Here is a 16,209-nt window from a genome sequence, read left to right on the forward strand (position 1 = left end):
CTCAGCAAAAAGCTGGCGTGTTCAAGAGATTTAAAATATTTTTTTATATAACAGCCTTAGCCAAAGCTGTTCTAGGGTTCAGAGGAATCCCAGTTTCCCAGGGGGACAGACTCCTTGACTAATGGCCAATCTCTAAGCAGAGGGAAGGACAGAGCCTGGCATTTATGTCATAGCCAGGTGTGTGTGTGCTGGGGGGGGGGTGGGAGGTGGGGCTGGATAGGCATCGGTATCAATTAGTAGGTTGGGAAACTCAGCCTTGCCAACCATGCCCTGGCAGCCCCTCCGAGAAGCATTTCCAGGAGGCTGGGGACAGGATCCATGGTCAAGCCAGGGGGCATCTGCCTGGTTGAAGGCCCCTGAACAGCCTGTTCCATCATAGACATTTGCAGAATGCCTTATTTTCAGAGACTCGTTTTGTTCTTGTTTTGCCTGATGGTTCTTGTGGAGAGCAGAAAATCCAGGAGGAAGAGATGGACAGGGCAGCTGGAAATGCCCAAGCAAAGGTAGGCTTGCTGGGTGAGGGTTGGGGAAGGCTATTCCTAGTAGGTTTCCCCAGAAGGGCTAGTGGTTACCTTCTCAAATGTCCTATTAGAACACCCCAGCTAGAGGGACCTCCACCTCCCCAAAGTGCTGACATCTGCCACAGTGCTGACATCTGCAATGTAGTGAGCCTTGTTTTTAATGCCCGTGGGCACCAAGAGCATTTTGGTAGGTGGCTCAGACTTGATGGGTAAAAATCTCTCTGCGTTTCCTGATGTTGCTACTTCGCTTCTGTCTGATTATATCCTGCAGGGAACATGGAGGTTAGCCAGAGGATTTCGGTCAAGTATTGAAGGGGAAACTTTGTAAGGGCTTGATGCGAACTATTAACAAAACACGTAATGCTGAGAGGTATTGCTCAGTGGCAGGGTGCTTGCAGAGCGTGTGAGGCCTGGAGTGGGAGCCTTAGCCTGACAAAAATAGATAAAATGTAATTGGGGTAGTCTTCTTTAAGTTGTCAGGAAAGAATTTGATCATATTAATAGGCTTGGTGATACTGTTTTGAATTCTAGAGGAAGTGTCTGTCAGCTTGTCAGTAGTACATGTCCACCAACAGTGAATGCTGCTGCAGACATTTCCAAGAAATACTGGTTAGGCCCAGAATTTGTATTGAAAACCGTTGTGTTCAAAAGGTCTCCACTCCTAGAGAGTCTGATTTGGACAGTTGTATAGAACTTGACCCCCAGCTGAGGCATAAGGGCTGTTGGGCATGAAGAAGCCATGAATACGTGTGTGAAATGGTTTGCACCTGTTCCTCCAGGTGTTCTGAGAATGTGTGCTTTGAATATAAACAAATAAAGTCTTAGTTTGTTTACTTGCAGGGCCTTGAGCATGGGAGGCAAATGGTCTAGGTCAGTGGTCTTCAAATATTTTTGGCCATGTACTATTACTGGTAACATTTTCTGGAACCTTAACCTCTAATCCCCCCTTTTTATCTTCTCTCTCTCTCTCTCTCTCTCTCTCTCTCTCTCTCTCTCTCTCTCTCTCTCTCTCATACACACACACACACACACACACACACACACACACACACACACACTCACACACTATTGTAAATAGGCATACTAGATTCAGTCTTGGCCGCTTCCTTATTTTCAGAAAGAATCTAAAAATAAGAATTATGATTGACTTCTAGCTCTTCAATGTAGCCTGCTACTTTGGGAAACCAGGATCTCTCTGAGGCTCTGTGCCACTCAGCCAGGAAGCACAGTCCAAACTTGGTTATGTGTCCAGAAGTACACACCTGAACCAGAAAGGGACCTCAGAAACCACCTGCTTGAGTTGCATTTCTGAACTCTAATTTTGGGAAATGTGATCAGGTATCCTATGAAAAGGAGATGCAGGGTCAAAGGAGGCTGGGAAACCTTGGTGTGGGCCATTTCAAATAGATGCCTTCACAACAGAATTCTAGAATCTTCTTGGTTCACATGGGCTTAGATCACTGTGATTCTTCAAAACCATAAAACTACAGCTAACTTGTGGGACTCCCTCCCACCGAGAACATGCTGGTAACGGGCCTGAACAGGCTCCTTTTACACAGCATGAGTGCCTCAGGGGTGGGTGTGAGTCACTCACTAAAGGGACAGCATTGCAGGAAACTGTCCCCTGAGAATGGTGCCTACACCCTAGGACCCCACTCAGCAGCCTAGCTGCCCTATCTTCTGCTGCTGCGTCTCAGAAGGCCCAGAGCCACTTGACACTATGTGGGCACTGGGGACAGCTTGACTCTGACACTTGGGGTGAGGATTATTTCTTGGAATTTGTCCCATGAGGAGTCAAGGTGAGAAAAGATGAACAGAGCCAAAGGGTGTGCCCTCACTGAAGCGAGGCTGTGGAGAGGATAGGAAGGGCAGTGCCAGGTCTCTCTGGGTCTCTCAGGACGTGCATGTGGTCAAACAACCACAGAGCTAGGTCATCTAGGGGTGGGTCAGTCATGGTTCTGACGCTTTGGTTTCCAAATCTCATTACATAGGAGTTAAGCTATACTGACAAGTAGGAATATACGACCGGCCCCCTTTGTTTACAGCCGTGGAACCTTTCTTAGAAGTCTTGTTGACACACAAATATGTGTACACATTCGCACAAACAGTGTACACAGTCTCCCTCACAGAGTCACACACCACACAGGTGTTACCTCACGTACGCACAATTACATGCCTTCTAGGCGTCCCCCCTTCCTGCATCCTCCGGCAAGCCACACACACAAAACAGTTATTCTGCCCAGCAGCTGCCTTTTCAAAGCTTTCTGACCTTTGGCGCTCCTCTGTGGAGAACTTTGGTCAAGGAAGCTCCTCCAACACTTTCTTGTTCTTCCTGCCTTTCTGTCTCTGACTTCGCAGCCCCCTCCTCCCTGCCTGCTTCCTGCTTCTCCTGCCTCAGAGGCCAGCTCTGCCTCTGTCCTCTCCAGCCTCCCTTTCCTGTCTACCCTCTCTTGGAGCCCCATCCTTAGCCATCCCTCTCTTGGTTCTTACCATGGCTCAGTTTTGCTGGACCAGGGCCAGCCTCTTCTCCTGCCCCTAAGTAACTCTCGCCCATGACAAGGAGTTGCGAGGCCAGGGAAGCTACTCTCTGGCCATGCTGATTTCCCCAATCATGCTGAGCCCCAGTCTCTCCACTGAAGGAGTTGGATGATTGTTGTTAAGGAGGGTCTAAGATCCACAGTTGAGTGCCTGCATGAAGAAATGCCACTGTGAGAACGGGTGTTATGATTACTGTTGTTAGCAAATAAACCAAGATCCAGACCTCTAACCTGCCCTCATGGGCACAGCTGTCCCCACAGGCATGATGAGCATTTTCTTTCTTTCTTTTTTTTTTTGGTTTTTCGAGACAGGGTTTCTCTGTGTAGCTTTGCGCCTTTCCTGGAACTCGCTTTGTAGACCAGGCTGGCCTCGAACTCACAGAGATCCACCTGCCTCTGCCTCCCAAGTTAAAGGCATGCGCTACCACCGCCCAGCCTGATGAGTATTTTCTTTTTCCCTTTTTACAAAAGGTCAGGTTTAAGGACTTTGTTTTCTTTCTTTCCTTTTTTTTGAGACAGAGTTTCTCTGTGTAACAGTTCTGGCTGTCCTGGAACTTTCTTTGTAGTACAGGCTGTCCTTGAACTCACAGAGATTCACCTGCCTCTGCCTCCCAAGTGCTGGGATTAAAGGCGTGCACCGCCCCCCCCCCCCCCCCCAGCCAGTTTTGACTTCTTACTATGAGGGTGAGGCTCAGGAGTCTGGGGCTAAGGACCATGCCTGAGATGAGTGGAGAATGTACCCCTTGTGACAAATAGCTCAGTACCCCTTGTGACAAATAGCTCAGGGCCCAGGAAGACCTCAGTGACTCTGGTTATCAAACAACTAGTCCCTTAAACAAAACAAAACAAAACAAAACAAAACAAAACAAAAAACAAACAAACAAAAAACCCTGAGCCTCAATGGCAGGATACAGGCAGAATTAAGCCTGCTGTATCCTAGTGGAGTGACGGCATTCTGTGACTTCCGGTTCACAGATGCTTCCCTGGATAGATGTGGAAAGTGAGTTGACAGGAAGGATTTACACTGTGAGGCAGCAGGCATGTTAATGTCCGTGATCTGCTAAGCTCTCTGAGCTCCTCAGGCACCTCCCCTGCAGTCTTTGCAGGGATCTGCTTATGGCCCTGATATTGGTGGATGTCGTGCCTCACTGGCCCTGGAACAGGTTCCTGATTCTTATGTCCTGGAACAGAGGACTGAGCAGAAATGCAGCTGCAGAAGTAGAATCATTTATTAGAACCATTTCCAGTGGAGAAAGTGGGAGCAAAGAGAAAGTTCAGGAGCTGTGTTGGTTGATTTTTTTTGTCAACTTGACACTAACTAGTTTCCTAGGAAGAGAGAACCCCAACTGAGAAAGTGCCTCCATCAGATTGGTCTATAGGCAAGTCTGTGGAGCATCTTCTTGATTAATGATTGATGTGAGAGGCTCCAGCCCATTGTGGATGGTGCTATCCCTGGGCAGGTGGTCCTGGGTATAAGAAAGCAGGCTGAGCAAGCCATGTTCGGGAGCATAGACCTTTGTGGCTCATTTGTGTAGTACAAACTTTCTTGAGCACACTGTGCTACATATAGATCCACGTGTTACCTATGGATCTATGTGTTACATATAGATCCACATATAGTTTCATGCGTTGCTGTCTCTGGAGCTCATAGTTGGCTGTTAACTTACAGAGATCCACCTGCCTCTGCCTCCCAAGTGCTGGGAAGACCAAAGCACACGACACCCAGCTGTTTGGAGAAATAGTATTTGTTTATTTAGGGTAAAGAAAAATTTGAGACTAAAAGGATTTGGGGTGCGGGACAGTAAAACTATTTTATATGGTACTGTCATGACACAGGCATTTACCCAAACCTTTAGAGTGAACGCTGGGGTCAGCATGGACTCCGGTGGCAGTGACATATCGCAGCAAGCTCATTCATTGTCAAAAAGGTCTTGCTGTGGGATAGGGTATGGCTAATGGAAGCTGTGTACAGAGAGGAACCCAAAGCTTGCTCAGAAAAGTAAACTCTATTGTTTTTTTAAAATTATTTATTTTTATTTGTTTGTTTTGCCTGCATGCGTGTCTGTGTGAGGGTGTCAGATCTTGGAGTTACAGACAGTTGTTAGCTGCCATGTGGGTGCTGGGATTGAACCCGGGTTCTCTGGAAGAGCAGTCGGTGCTCTTAACCACTGAGCCATCTCTCCAGCCCCCTCTGTTGTTTTATAGAAGGAAACAAAGAGGAATATAACGGTAAAGGCTGACAAGATGCCGCTAGAGAAGGCCTGGCCTACAATGGATTTCCACTTACCTTTGGTCCAAAGTAGGAGAAATTGGAGTCCAGTTTGATTGCTCATGGGAATGAACCGTGACAGAGGGAAGCTAGCTGTGGACTGGCAGCGGGGGTTAAGGGTGGAGTTCCAGGGCTCTGTGTCAGGGAGGGTCAGACACTCTGTGAGCCCCCATTACCTCAGAACCTCACAGCGGAAGAAAGTGAGAACAGGAAAGGGAGCTTCCTGAGGACAGGCAGAGCCAAAAGACTTGGTTGTGGGTCAGCCAGAACCAGATGGGCTGAGCCAGATAAGTGGCCACCAAGTTGAAGGTGTCCCTTGTCCCCAGCACTACACTGTACCATGTCCTGGCTCACCATTCCCCTTTCCCTCCAAGTCTCTGAAGACTTCCCATGACCCATCTCAATAGTTCCTCTGCCAAACTATCTCTTATTCTTTACCCTGTTCTGTGATTTTGTGGCACTCAGCACTTCCCGAAATGATCACTTATCTCGCTACCTATTTACGGTCATCCCCTCAGACTAGGTTACAAGCCCGTGAGGATGTGAGCAGCACTCTCCCGTGGTGTGAACATGTTAGGCATAGTAGCTGCTCCCAGAAATATGGAGCAAGTGGTTCTGGGCACTGGGAACTACCCTATGGCCATCTGTACAGATGCTGACATCCCCAAGGTTGAAGGAGGAGAGCGAGGTGAAGTCAGAGCCCTCACCGGAAGTGAAGGAGTGAGTGAGAGGTCCAGGGCTGTGAGATGAGGCAGGGAACCCCCAAAGAAGCCTGAAGCTGGAGGCTGCAGCTTATAAAGGAACCTGTCTGGGTCAGGGGGCTGGCCAACCGTTAAACTGGCACTGAACTAATAATAAAATGTCCTGTGATTATGGAATTGTTGTTTCTCTGTGCTGTTCAAGCTGTGAGTTGTTCTTGAGCACTTACATGTGGCTAGTGTGAGGGAGAAACAGGAGAGTTGATTGTGTTGGATTCTATCTAAGTTGTAAATGGCTACCTATTTCTAATGGCCACTTCATGGATGTGCACCGCTTTGATGTCCCATTGCATTATACCATCTGTGCAGAGCTGTTGGAGGATGAAGGACAGGCATCTCTGAGGTCACAACATGTTTATTCCAAACCATATTGTAACATATGAGTCTCATTCTGCAGCTCTGGCCCCCTCGAATGCAGTCTGTAGACCAGGCTGGCCTTGTACTCACAGAGATCCACCTGCCTCTACCACCTGTGGTAGGATTAAAGGCATGCAGCACCACCATGCCACCAGGCTCAGCTTTGGGAAATTTTTTTAGAAGAAAAATCTTGATAATCTTCACCATCCTGCAATGTCCCCACTTCCTCCCACTCACAACTCACTAAGAACTTGCCGGGTAGGACAACAGTCTGTATGGGAAGATGTCTGTTCTCAGAATGTTCTGGAAGGACCTGTCCTCTGGTGAACATCCCGTGAGGGAGTGGGTGGTGGGGAGACTCCTTTAGCCTTTTCCACTGCCTGTGTGTGTCAGAATAGAGAAAAAGTACAGACCAGGTGGGCCCTGCAGGGAGCCATCCATCCATGCGGCCTGGCCTCTCCCCGTGCCTTGGTGGGCCATGGGAAATATTTCTGTTTCTTTGCAGTCACTTGTATAAAAAGAACCTTGATGTGACCAAAATCCGGTCAGGAAAACCTCGGCCTCTGCTCAGAGTAGACGACCATGACTTCACCATGAGGCCAGCCTTTGGAGGTAAGAGGGCTTCCTCCCCTCACGGTTGGGGGTCCCAGCCAGTGTCTCACCTGTCCCCAGAGCTTCTCCACAGAGGTGCAGCCTGTCCATTCTCAGCTACAGTTTATTTTCACCCCAACAGTGAGATCAGCTCTCTAAGGAGAGAAATGGTCACCGGCCGCAGACACGCTACTGTTCACCTTCACAAAGGAGAGCAGGCTAACTGTATATTGCAAAATAAACAACCAGCCGAGGATATAGGTCACGCCATGGCCAGCTGGGGTGTCTGGTAGCAGCAGTAACTTTGCCCATTACTGAGGCCCCTCACACTTCCTGTTGGCTTTCGCTCTCAGCTTTCTGCTTTGGAGATCAGGGAGGGGACCTGTGGGCTCCCAGGATCTGGAGGGATGCCACTCTGGTGCCTGCAATAACAAAGGCCTGCAGGCGAGGTGCCTTAGAAACCACACACACTTGTTTCTCGTAGTTCTAAAGGCCAGAGACTAGACAGATTCTGTGTCTGGAGAGGGCTCACTTTTTTTTTTTGGCTCATGGTGACATCTACTCACTATAACTGCCGGCATTATGTCATCATAAATGCCAATGACCAGAGACAGAAATTGAGTTTTTTAAAAGAAATTTTAAGCTGGCTAGCAGTGGTGCGTCCCTTTGATCCCAGCACTCGGGAGGCAGAGGCAGGTAGATCTCTGTGAGTTAGAGACCAGTCTGGTCTACTGAGCAAGTTCCAGGACAGCCAGGGATACACAAAGAGAAACTCTGTTTCAAAAAACAAAACCAGAACCAAAAAAATTACATGATTTATTTCATGTGTGTGTGGGTATATTAGTGTCATATTGTGTGGGTCCTGGGGATTGAACTTGGGTCATTGGGCTTGGTAGCCAGCACCTTTACCCACTGAACTATCTCCTTGGCCCAGGAATTGAGTATTTTTAATTTTTTTTTTTTAACAATTATTTATTTAGTGTGCACTTGCCATAGCGTTAAGTGTGGAGATCAGAAGATAACTTTTGGGAGTTCTTCCCACTCCCATGTGGGGTCCGGGGATCAAACTAGATTGTCAGCCTTGGTGGCTTTGCTAGGCTGAGCCGTTTCACGGGACTAGGCGTTGAATATTTAAGCTGTTTATTCAGAAAGCCTGCAGCCTGATAAGATAGTGGGTTATGTCTCATCTCCAGGCAGCAGCTTATATAGATAGCGAGTCTGGAAACAAAAGCAGTCTGGGCTTTAGAAAATGCAGGAGACGGAAGGAGAGAGGAAATGTCAACAGTCTTTCTCAAAGACGAGCTGACCATCTGCCGGGAGGGGCAAGCCCGAGCCTGGGAATGACCGATTGCCAGCAGCTCTCTGGGCAGCGGGGTTTGCATTCTCTCACGCCTGGGAGTCTCACGTTGCTTCTGCAGCACTACCAATGTGGACGTCGACTCTGACCGAACCAACCACTAGTGGCACAGTACACCCATGTTGAGCTACTTACAATGTATGTGTGAAGCACAATGTGCCCTTAGGACACAATGTAAGAGTCTCTAACTGTCTCGCTCAGCTCCATCATCTCTCACACGGTGAATGGGGGGAGGTCTCTCGGAGACCCCTTTTATAAGGGTATGAATCTCATTCAAGAAAGGGTTCCATGCCCATGATCTAGTTACCCATTCCCTAATAGCATCACCTGGGTGTGTGGTTGGAGTCCAGAATTCTCACTGTGGTGGGCATAAGAATCCAGGCCATGGCAGCTGGGAGAGGAGCCAGGGTGTCTCCTAACGAAGGAGAACAGCAGAGCACACAGACCCCTCCCCGCTCAGGTAACCCTAACCACTTACCTCTGAGGGAAGTAAGGCCAGGGCATTTGGAGATCAGCCAGGTGAAACCCAGGCAGGCAGGCTGCTGCTGCTGCTGTTCTTATCTCTGCCCTCCAACATCCTTCAGGACCTCCACCCCCATTTTCCTGGGGCAAGGATGACCTTCACCCTCTTCCACATTTTCCTGAGGCATCAGTAAACCATAGGCTCTCCTCAGGCAGGCTGCTAATCTTTCCTGAGCCTCTGTTTGTTCCTTTATGAAATGGGAACAGGAATCAACATCCGGGGTTCTATCCAGACTAATCAGAGATAATATACGTAAAGCCCTTGACATATGTTCATTCACATCCTCGCAGGAAGTCCAGCTGTCAGGCCTTCCTCTGGTGTGACTGTGGAAGGATTAACTATTTTACAGGCTTTGGCGTTTTCAAAGGCAGTGCATTTAACGCGGGCTCTGGATGGAGCTCCGGTCATTAGGCTTGTGTGATAAGCACTTGTCTGAGGAACTATCTTACTAGCCACAGTGAGTGTGTTCTGGCTTCACATAGTTTGCATGTGTGTTTAGGGCATAAAATTGAAGAACCTGGACAGGCCTTTAGAAACAATTCAGCTGGGTTTATTGGGTCAGAAATCCACCCCAGGAGAGCGGTTGAGTCAGTTGCTTTGGAGGCCAGCTGGCTCCGGGAGTGGGAAATGTCTGCTGAGGAAGAACAGGCCTTACGGGCTTGAAAGGAGAAAGCAGCAAGTTGTGTAGTGGAGACCTCAAAGGTGATGATGGGTTACAAGAAAGAGGCTGACCAGAAAGGAAAAGGAACCTAGGAAGCATCTCAGCAGCAAGGTAGGTGCAGGGGATAGAGGGGTACAGGGATGCAGGGGGTGCAGGGGTACAGAAGTGCAGGGGTACAGAAGTGCAGGGGTACAGAGGTGCAGGGGATGCAGAGGTACAGAGGTGCAGGGGATAGAGGGGTACAGGGGTGCAGGGGATGCAGGGGTACAGAGGTGCAGGGGATAGAGGGGTACAGGGATGCAGGGGTACAGAGGTACAGAGGTGCAGGAGTAGAGGGGTACAGGGATGCAGGGGTACAGAGGTGCAGGGGATAGAGGGGTGCAGGGGTGCAGGGGATGCAGGGGTACAGAGAGGTGCAGGGGTACAGAGGTGCAGGGGATAGAGGGGTACAGGGGTGCAGGGGTACAGAGGTGCAGGGGTATGGGGATGCAGGGGTACAGAGGTGCAGGGGTGCAGGAGGTACAGGGGTGCAGGGATACAGAGGTGCAGGGGATGCAGGGGTGCAGGGGATGCAGGGGTACAGAGGTGCAGGGGATGCAGGGGTATGGGGATGCAGGGGTACAGAGGTGCAGGGGTGCAGGAGGTACAGGGGTGCAGGGGTACAGAGGTATAGGGGATGCAGGGGTGCAGAGGTGCAGGGGTACAGGGGTGCAGGGGATGCAGGGGTACAGAGATGCAGGGGTACAGGGGTACAGAGGTACAGGGTTGCAGGGGTGCAGGGGTACAGGGGATGCAGGGGTACAGGGGTGCAGGGGATGCAGGGGTGCAGGGGTACAGAGGTGCAGGGGATGCAGGGGTGCAGGGGTGCACAGGTTGAGTGCCAACAGCAGCGAAAGAAATGGCTGTGATGTCATGGGCCACTCATGTCTGAGGTCTCCTTAAGCAGTCCAGTGGGTGCTGGGAACTGAACTCAGGTCCTTCGGAAGAGCAATATATGTTCTTAACCACTGAGCCATCTCTCCAGCCCCTGGAGTTTTCCATATTGCCTGTATTGTGTTTGGCACTTGTGTATTGTATTTGGGATGAACCAGGCCTTTGTCTAGCCTCCAGATGCACCTGGGGTGTGCCTGTCATCTCTGCACTTAGTCTCCTTTCATTGGTCCGTGCTCTGGAGAAAGGAACCACATCGGCCTCCCCAGAACCCGGCTGTGCTGCTCAGGGCTTGTTGGAGCCGACAAGTCAGTCAGCGAAGCTGTGTGGACCTAGGAGGCACTGCACACATGAGAGGATTTATTCAAGCTGAGCTGCCGTGCTATCTAGTCTTGGTTTTCCCCTTCCTCCCACCCCCTTCCTTTTCATTGTCTCTGTCTCTGTCTCCCCCCACCCACACTTTTGTAAGCTGGAACAGAAACCAGAATTCCCCACATGCTAACCATATATTCTACTATAAAGTAATATTCCCAGCCATGATTTACTTCTTTAACAATATGACATTCAAGCTGTCAACTTAAGACAACCAACATGGTATTGTTATTATAGTTTTGTTTTTCATTTTAACTAATTTTGTTAGTTTGAGAACATTTCATCATAAAAAGAGGTTTGTGAAGGAGCCTGAAGAATTCTTTGCCTTTGGACAATGATTTCTTTTTTCTTTCTTTTCTTTCTTTCTTTCTTTCCTTCCTTCCTTCCTTCCTTCCTTCCTTCCTTCCTTCCTTCCTTTCTTTTTCTTTTTCTTGTTTTTGTTTTTCAAGACAGGGTTTCTCTGTGTAACATCCGTGGCTGTCCTGGAACTAGCTCTGTAGACCAGGCTGGGCTCAAACTCACAGAGACCTGCCTGCCTCTGACTCCTGAGTGCTGGGATTAAAGACATGTGCACCACTGCCCAGCTCACTTTCTTTATTCATTTTGATATGGCAACTTCTTGATAGATAATACAAGCTCTCACAGATACTCTTTTTCAGTTTCCATAGTAACTAGGAACATGTACTACTAACAATGCTTGGAAGCCGCCCACTGGGCCTCCCTCCTGTGTTCAGTGTATGGTCTGTTTCTGCCCATGCTGTTGGGGCAACCATATTCTACCACAGCAGCATTGGAGCCCAGGGCCAGCGATGACATAGGCACCTTGTTGAGGGAATCTAGGCACCATAGGCAGTACTGGAATAGCAGAGATCCACGCATGATGCCTGTCAGATAATTGGGAACCAGGTTTTCAGTGTGTCCCCTCAATAATCCGGACATCAGTGCCAGGAGGTTGGCAGAGACAGTTCTTCCTCTAGCATGGGTTAACCCCCCTGGAGGCCATCTCCTCTACTCAGTTAGCACTGAAGGCGATGTCAGGGGAAATAAGGTAAGTGAGAGCTGCCAGAGTTACATTACATTCTAATGTAACTGCTTGTAAGAACAGCTAGTTACTCTTTATTGATCACTTGAAAAGGCCAACGACTTGAGGGCGAAGTGTTGGGCCAAGGAAGAAGATGTATTGGGAAAGCTCACAAAAACTGAGAGGTCACTGCTGAAGATGATTGTCTTGGAATGTCAGCTCTGTACACAGGCTTTGTGGGCAGGGGTGGGGGTGGGGGTGGGTGGATGGGTGGGGGGGGGGTGCAGAGGAGGAGGAGGTCATGGGCAGGGCTGGGAGATTCCTAGGTGATACTGCAGTGACCTAGAAGGGGATATTGCCTTGGTGACTTGCATCTTGGCATGAAGGGGAGGAAAGAGGTCAGGCAAGTTTAGGGCAAGCCCACCTGACCCAAAGGTTAAACCTGCAAAGGGGAGACACGGTAGGAAGGCAGAGATCCAGCCTTTCATTCTGTTCTCATCACACACCAGGCACATTTAAAAAAAAAAAGATTTATTTATTTATTATGTATACAGAAGAGGGCACTAGATCTCATTACAGATGGTTGTGAGCCACCATGTGGGTGCTGGGAATTGAACTCAGGACCTCTGGAAGAACAGTCGGTGCTCTTAACCTCTAAGCCATCTCTCCAGCCCCATCAGGCACTTTTACAGGCCCAGTGGGAGAATGGGTGCTGTCTGCAAAAACAGCATGTCTCTGAAAAGTCATGCAGGTAATCATTACCATCTTACCACAAGCTCAAGGCCTTGTCAGTAAAGCTAGTGGGAAGTATAACAGACTGGCAACTGTGTAACTTCAAAATCTGTGCTTTGAAAACATGACTAAAAGCACTTACATCTGTTTTGGCTGTTCCTTGATTCTAGTCCTGTGTGTAGGACCCTTCACAGGCTTTATACAGTGTATCAAAATTAAGGTACCCACCTAGTAAGCAAATGAGAAAGCTGAGCCTCAGAGAAATATATGTGCCCAAGGCCACACTAAAGTCAACCATGAAGACAAAACTCAGACCCAGACAGTACGATAATGCATTGGCTTAATTGTTTTAAATTTTGATATCACATGTTTTTTCAAAAGTCTGCTTCCCAGAATAAGGATAATTCAGTTTCTCCATCTATATCATATAAACACTCGTGTGCACATGCATTCACGTGCATGTGCAAATACACAAAACCCTGCACCTTTCTCCAGATGCTCCAGGGTGTCTCCCACCTGTCCACCTCACCCAGGTGATCACGACATGGGGGTATTGGTGGGCAGGGCCAGGACACAGACATAAGCAGTCAGCAGCTTGCAGGTGGTACGAAGGATACCTAAGGAGGTGAGAGGGGATGCAAGGCCGGAGGGGAACTGAGAAAGAGAAATAGCTCTCTGCTGTCTCTGGACCTTGTTAGATCACAGAACCCCGGCATGGTGCTTCCATGGGCTTGTCTTCCACTCCTTGATATACATTATTCCTTTTGTGTGTGTGTGTGTGTGTGTGGTTTTTCGAGACAGGGTTTTTCCGTGTAGTTTGGGTGCCTGTCCTGGATCTCACTCTGTAGACCAGGCTGGCCTCGAACTTAAAGAGACCCGCCTGGCTGTGCCTCCCGAGTGCCAGGAATGCGCTACCACCGCCTGGCAATTTCATTATTCTTTCAGCGATCTTCTCATCCTACTGAAGAACTGGTTGAGGACAGGAGTGACATGTTCAGAGACTGCTTCCCTAGTCCACAGTATACCTAAGAATGACCTCACTCTCGCCCACCTGTGAGGCCACCAAACCTGCAGTGTGCCCCTGCCTCCTCTTCCACTGCGTCAGAGGAACTGCATGACCTTGGCTTAATGCTGACTGTGGTCACTCTGTAGTGTGTGGGGGGGGGGGGGGGAGGGCCTGGAGGGGGTCAGATGTTTTCTTCAGTGCAGCCAATCAATCACCTGGTAGCACTAGCACTCCCGGTAGCTTTTACTCACACTCAGACACTGAGACGGCTAATCTTAGTTGTCAACTTGACTACATCTGCAATCAGCTACTACCCAAGCAGCTGGGCACACTTGGGGGGGGGTTATTCTTCATTGGGTCATTTGAGGTTTGAGAGACCCACCCTAAATCTGAGCCATAGCTTAGAGTGGCACCCACATAAAAGGACACCGAAGAAGGAAATGTTTGCTTTCAGCCTGCTTTCTCTCACTTTTGCTGGCAAGTTCATCTATCCTGCAGTGGAGACACGCCTTTGCTGCTCTTAGGAATTATTTCTTCAGGATTCCAACATAGACTGAAGATTGGCTGGGGCATCTAGCCTCATGGACTGAACAGATGTCAGGTTCTTGGCCCTTTCTTCAGGAGACAGCCATTGTTGGACTAGCTGGGTCACAACTTGTAAGCCATTCTAATATATACCTCTTTAGATGTATAGAAATCATTCTATCAGTTTTATTCCCCTAGAGATCCCTGACAAATACAGACTGTGGTGCCGGAATGGGGTATTGCTGTGACAGGCCTGTCCATGATGGTTTTTTGTTTGTTTGTTTTCTGTTTTTTGGAAGAAGACTTTGGGACTTTGGGCTAGGAAAGTGGTTGAGCGCTGTAAGCAGAGGTTAAGGGGCTATCCTCGCAGGAGCTTGGAATAAGGTAGTGCTGAGAGCAATGTGGATTATGAAGGCCCAGCTCAAGAAGTTTCAGAGGAGAACAATATTAACAACTAGGGCTAGGAACTATTCTTGTTATATTTTGACAAAGATTGTGGCTGCTTTTTGCCATTGTCCTAAAAATTGAAAAAATAATGGACTAATTTCCTTGGCAGAGGAGATTCCAAGACAGCCTAATCTGACTGTTTTATGTAGGTCTACAATGAAAAAACAACAACCTGGGGAAAAAAATAAAAAATGTTGGAGGAGAAAAAGAGCACCTGAAAATGTGATGTTGGAGCCAAAGCTGATGATGGAAGAGATAAGGAGAGGCGCTCTGTGAAATGGGACACAGGGAGTGGGGAGTAGAGCCCTCAGGGCAAGACCCTAGCCAGATAACCCTGCAGTATGTGGAAGAAAAAGGCTTGAGGAATATTCCGTTCCTAAGAAGCAACAACAAACCAAAGCTTATGCAAATATAATTCAAAGAGGGGCCAGCCTCCCACCCAAGTAGACAGCCAAACATGGCAGCTTTGGCCAAGCAGTTCTGGCTTTTGTTTGATGAAAGATACATGATTAAGGGATTGTGGAATCTTCTTCAGTGGTTAAGAGGAGCTGCCGAGGCTAGGTGTGTGCCAAGGGAATCCTTGCATCGAGGCCCCAAGATGCCATTGTGTGAAGATGTGAAGGTGAAGTCTGGACTCTGCTAATGACTCCATGATGTTGGAGGTGCCAAGGCTGAGGGACATGTGCCAGGGTGAGCTAAGGACAGGGAGTGGCACCAGCCAAAGAGTGAGAAGTGTTTTTCAGTCAGTGAAGCTGGAAAATCAAAGCCATCTAAGCCCTTGACATCAGCTATGTGGTCAAAGGTTTGAAGTTTGCTCTGCTGGGTTTAGGTCTTGTTCCTATTATTTCCTTTCGGAATGGTAGTTTATATTATGTGCAAATTTATGTTGGAAGTATGTAATTTGCTTTTTGATTATACAGAAGGTTCCAATTAAGAGATTGCCTCAGGTCTATACAAGAGACTATGTACTTGTAAAGTGTGTTGAGACTATGAAAGACTATGGGAACTTTTGAAGTTCGACTAAATGCATTTTTCCATTATGATATGACCAGGAGTCTATGAGACCAGGGAATGAAGTATGATAGTTTGAATAAGAATAGTCTCCACAGGCTTATATATTTAAAAGCAAGGTTCTCAGTTGGTGGAACTGTTTAGGAAGGATTTGGACATGTAGCCTTGCTGGAAAAGATGTATTTCTTTATTTTTTAAAATATTTTATTTTATAATTAACTTAATTTCACATATCAGCCACAGATTCTCTTGTCCTCCCTCCTCCCACCCCCAGTCCTCCCCCCAAATCCACCCCCCATTCCCACCTCCTCCAAGGCAAGGTCTCCCCTGGGGAGTCAGCCCAGCCTGGTAGACCCAGCCGAGGCAGTTGAGGTTTCAAAAGGGCACGTCATTCCCAGTTAGCTCTGTCTTGTGTTTGTGGGTCAGGATATAAGCTCTCAGCTAAATGCCTTGGTGCCCTGCCTGCCCACCTGCCTGTTGCCATGCTTCCCCCAGGGATGGCCATGGATTCTAACCTTCTGCAAGTATTAGACCCAAATTAAACGTTTCCTTTTATAAGCTGCCTTCATCATGGTGTTTCGTCATGGCAAT

At 48.4% G+C, this 16,209-nt stretch overlaps 1 protein-coding gene across 3 annotated transcripts in view; it reads left to right on the forward strand.

Moving 5' to 3' along the window:
• Gabrr2 (gamma-aminobutyric acid type A receptor subunit rho2) overlaps window positions 1-16,209 on the forward strand; it is a 45,745-nt gene continuing 29,536 nt past the window's right edge. Inside the window, exons 1-3 of one of the 3 annotated variants that reach the window (XM_036179590.1) lie at window positions 1-177; window positions 453-503; window positions 6,948-7,054. In XM_036179590.1, the coding sequence (XP_036035483.1) occupies window positions 490-503; window positions 6,948-7,054 (121 nt within the window). In that variant the 5' untranslated portion in view covers window positions 1-177; window positions 453-489. Of the gene's footprint in view, window positions 178-211; window positions 504-6,947; window positions 7,055-16,209 lie in introns of those variants that run through there. The other 2 variants (XM_036179589.1, XM_036179591.1) reach the window with 2 other exon arrangements.

The sequence above is a fragment of the Onychomys torridus genome, chromosome 2, assembly GCF_903995425.1.
Source record: "Onychomys torridus chromosome 2, mOncTor1.1, whole genome shotgun sequence".
Classification (NCBI taxonomy): Eukaryota; Metazoa; Chordata; class Mammalia; order Rodentia; family Cricetidae; genus Onychomys; species Onychomys torridus.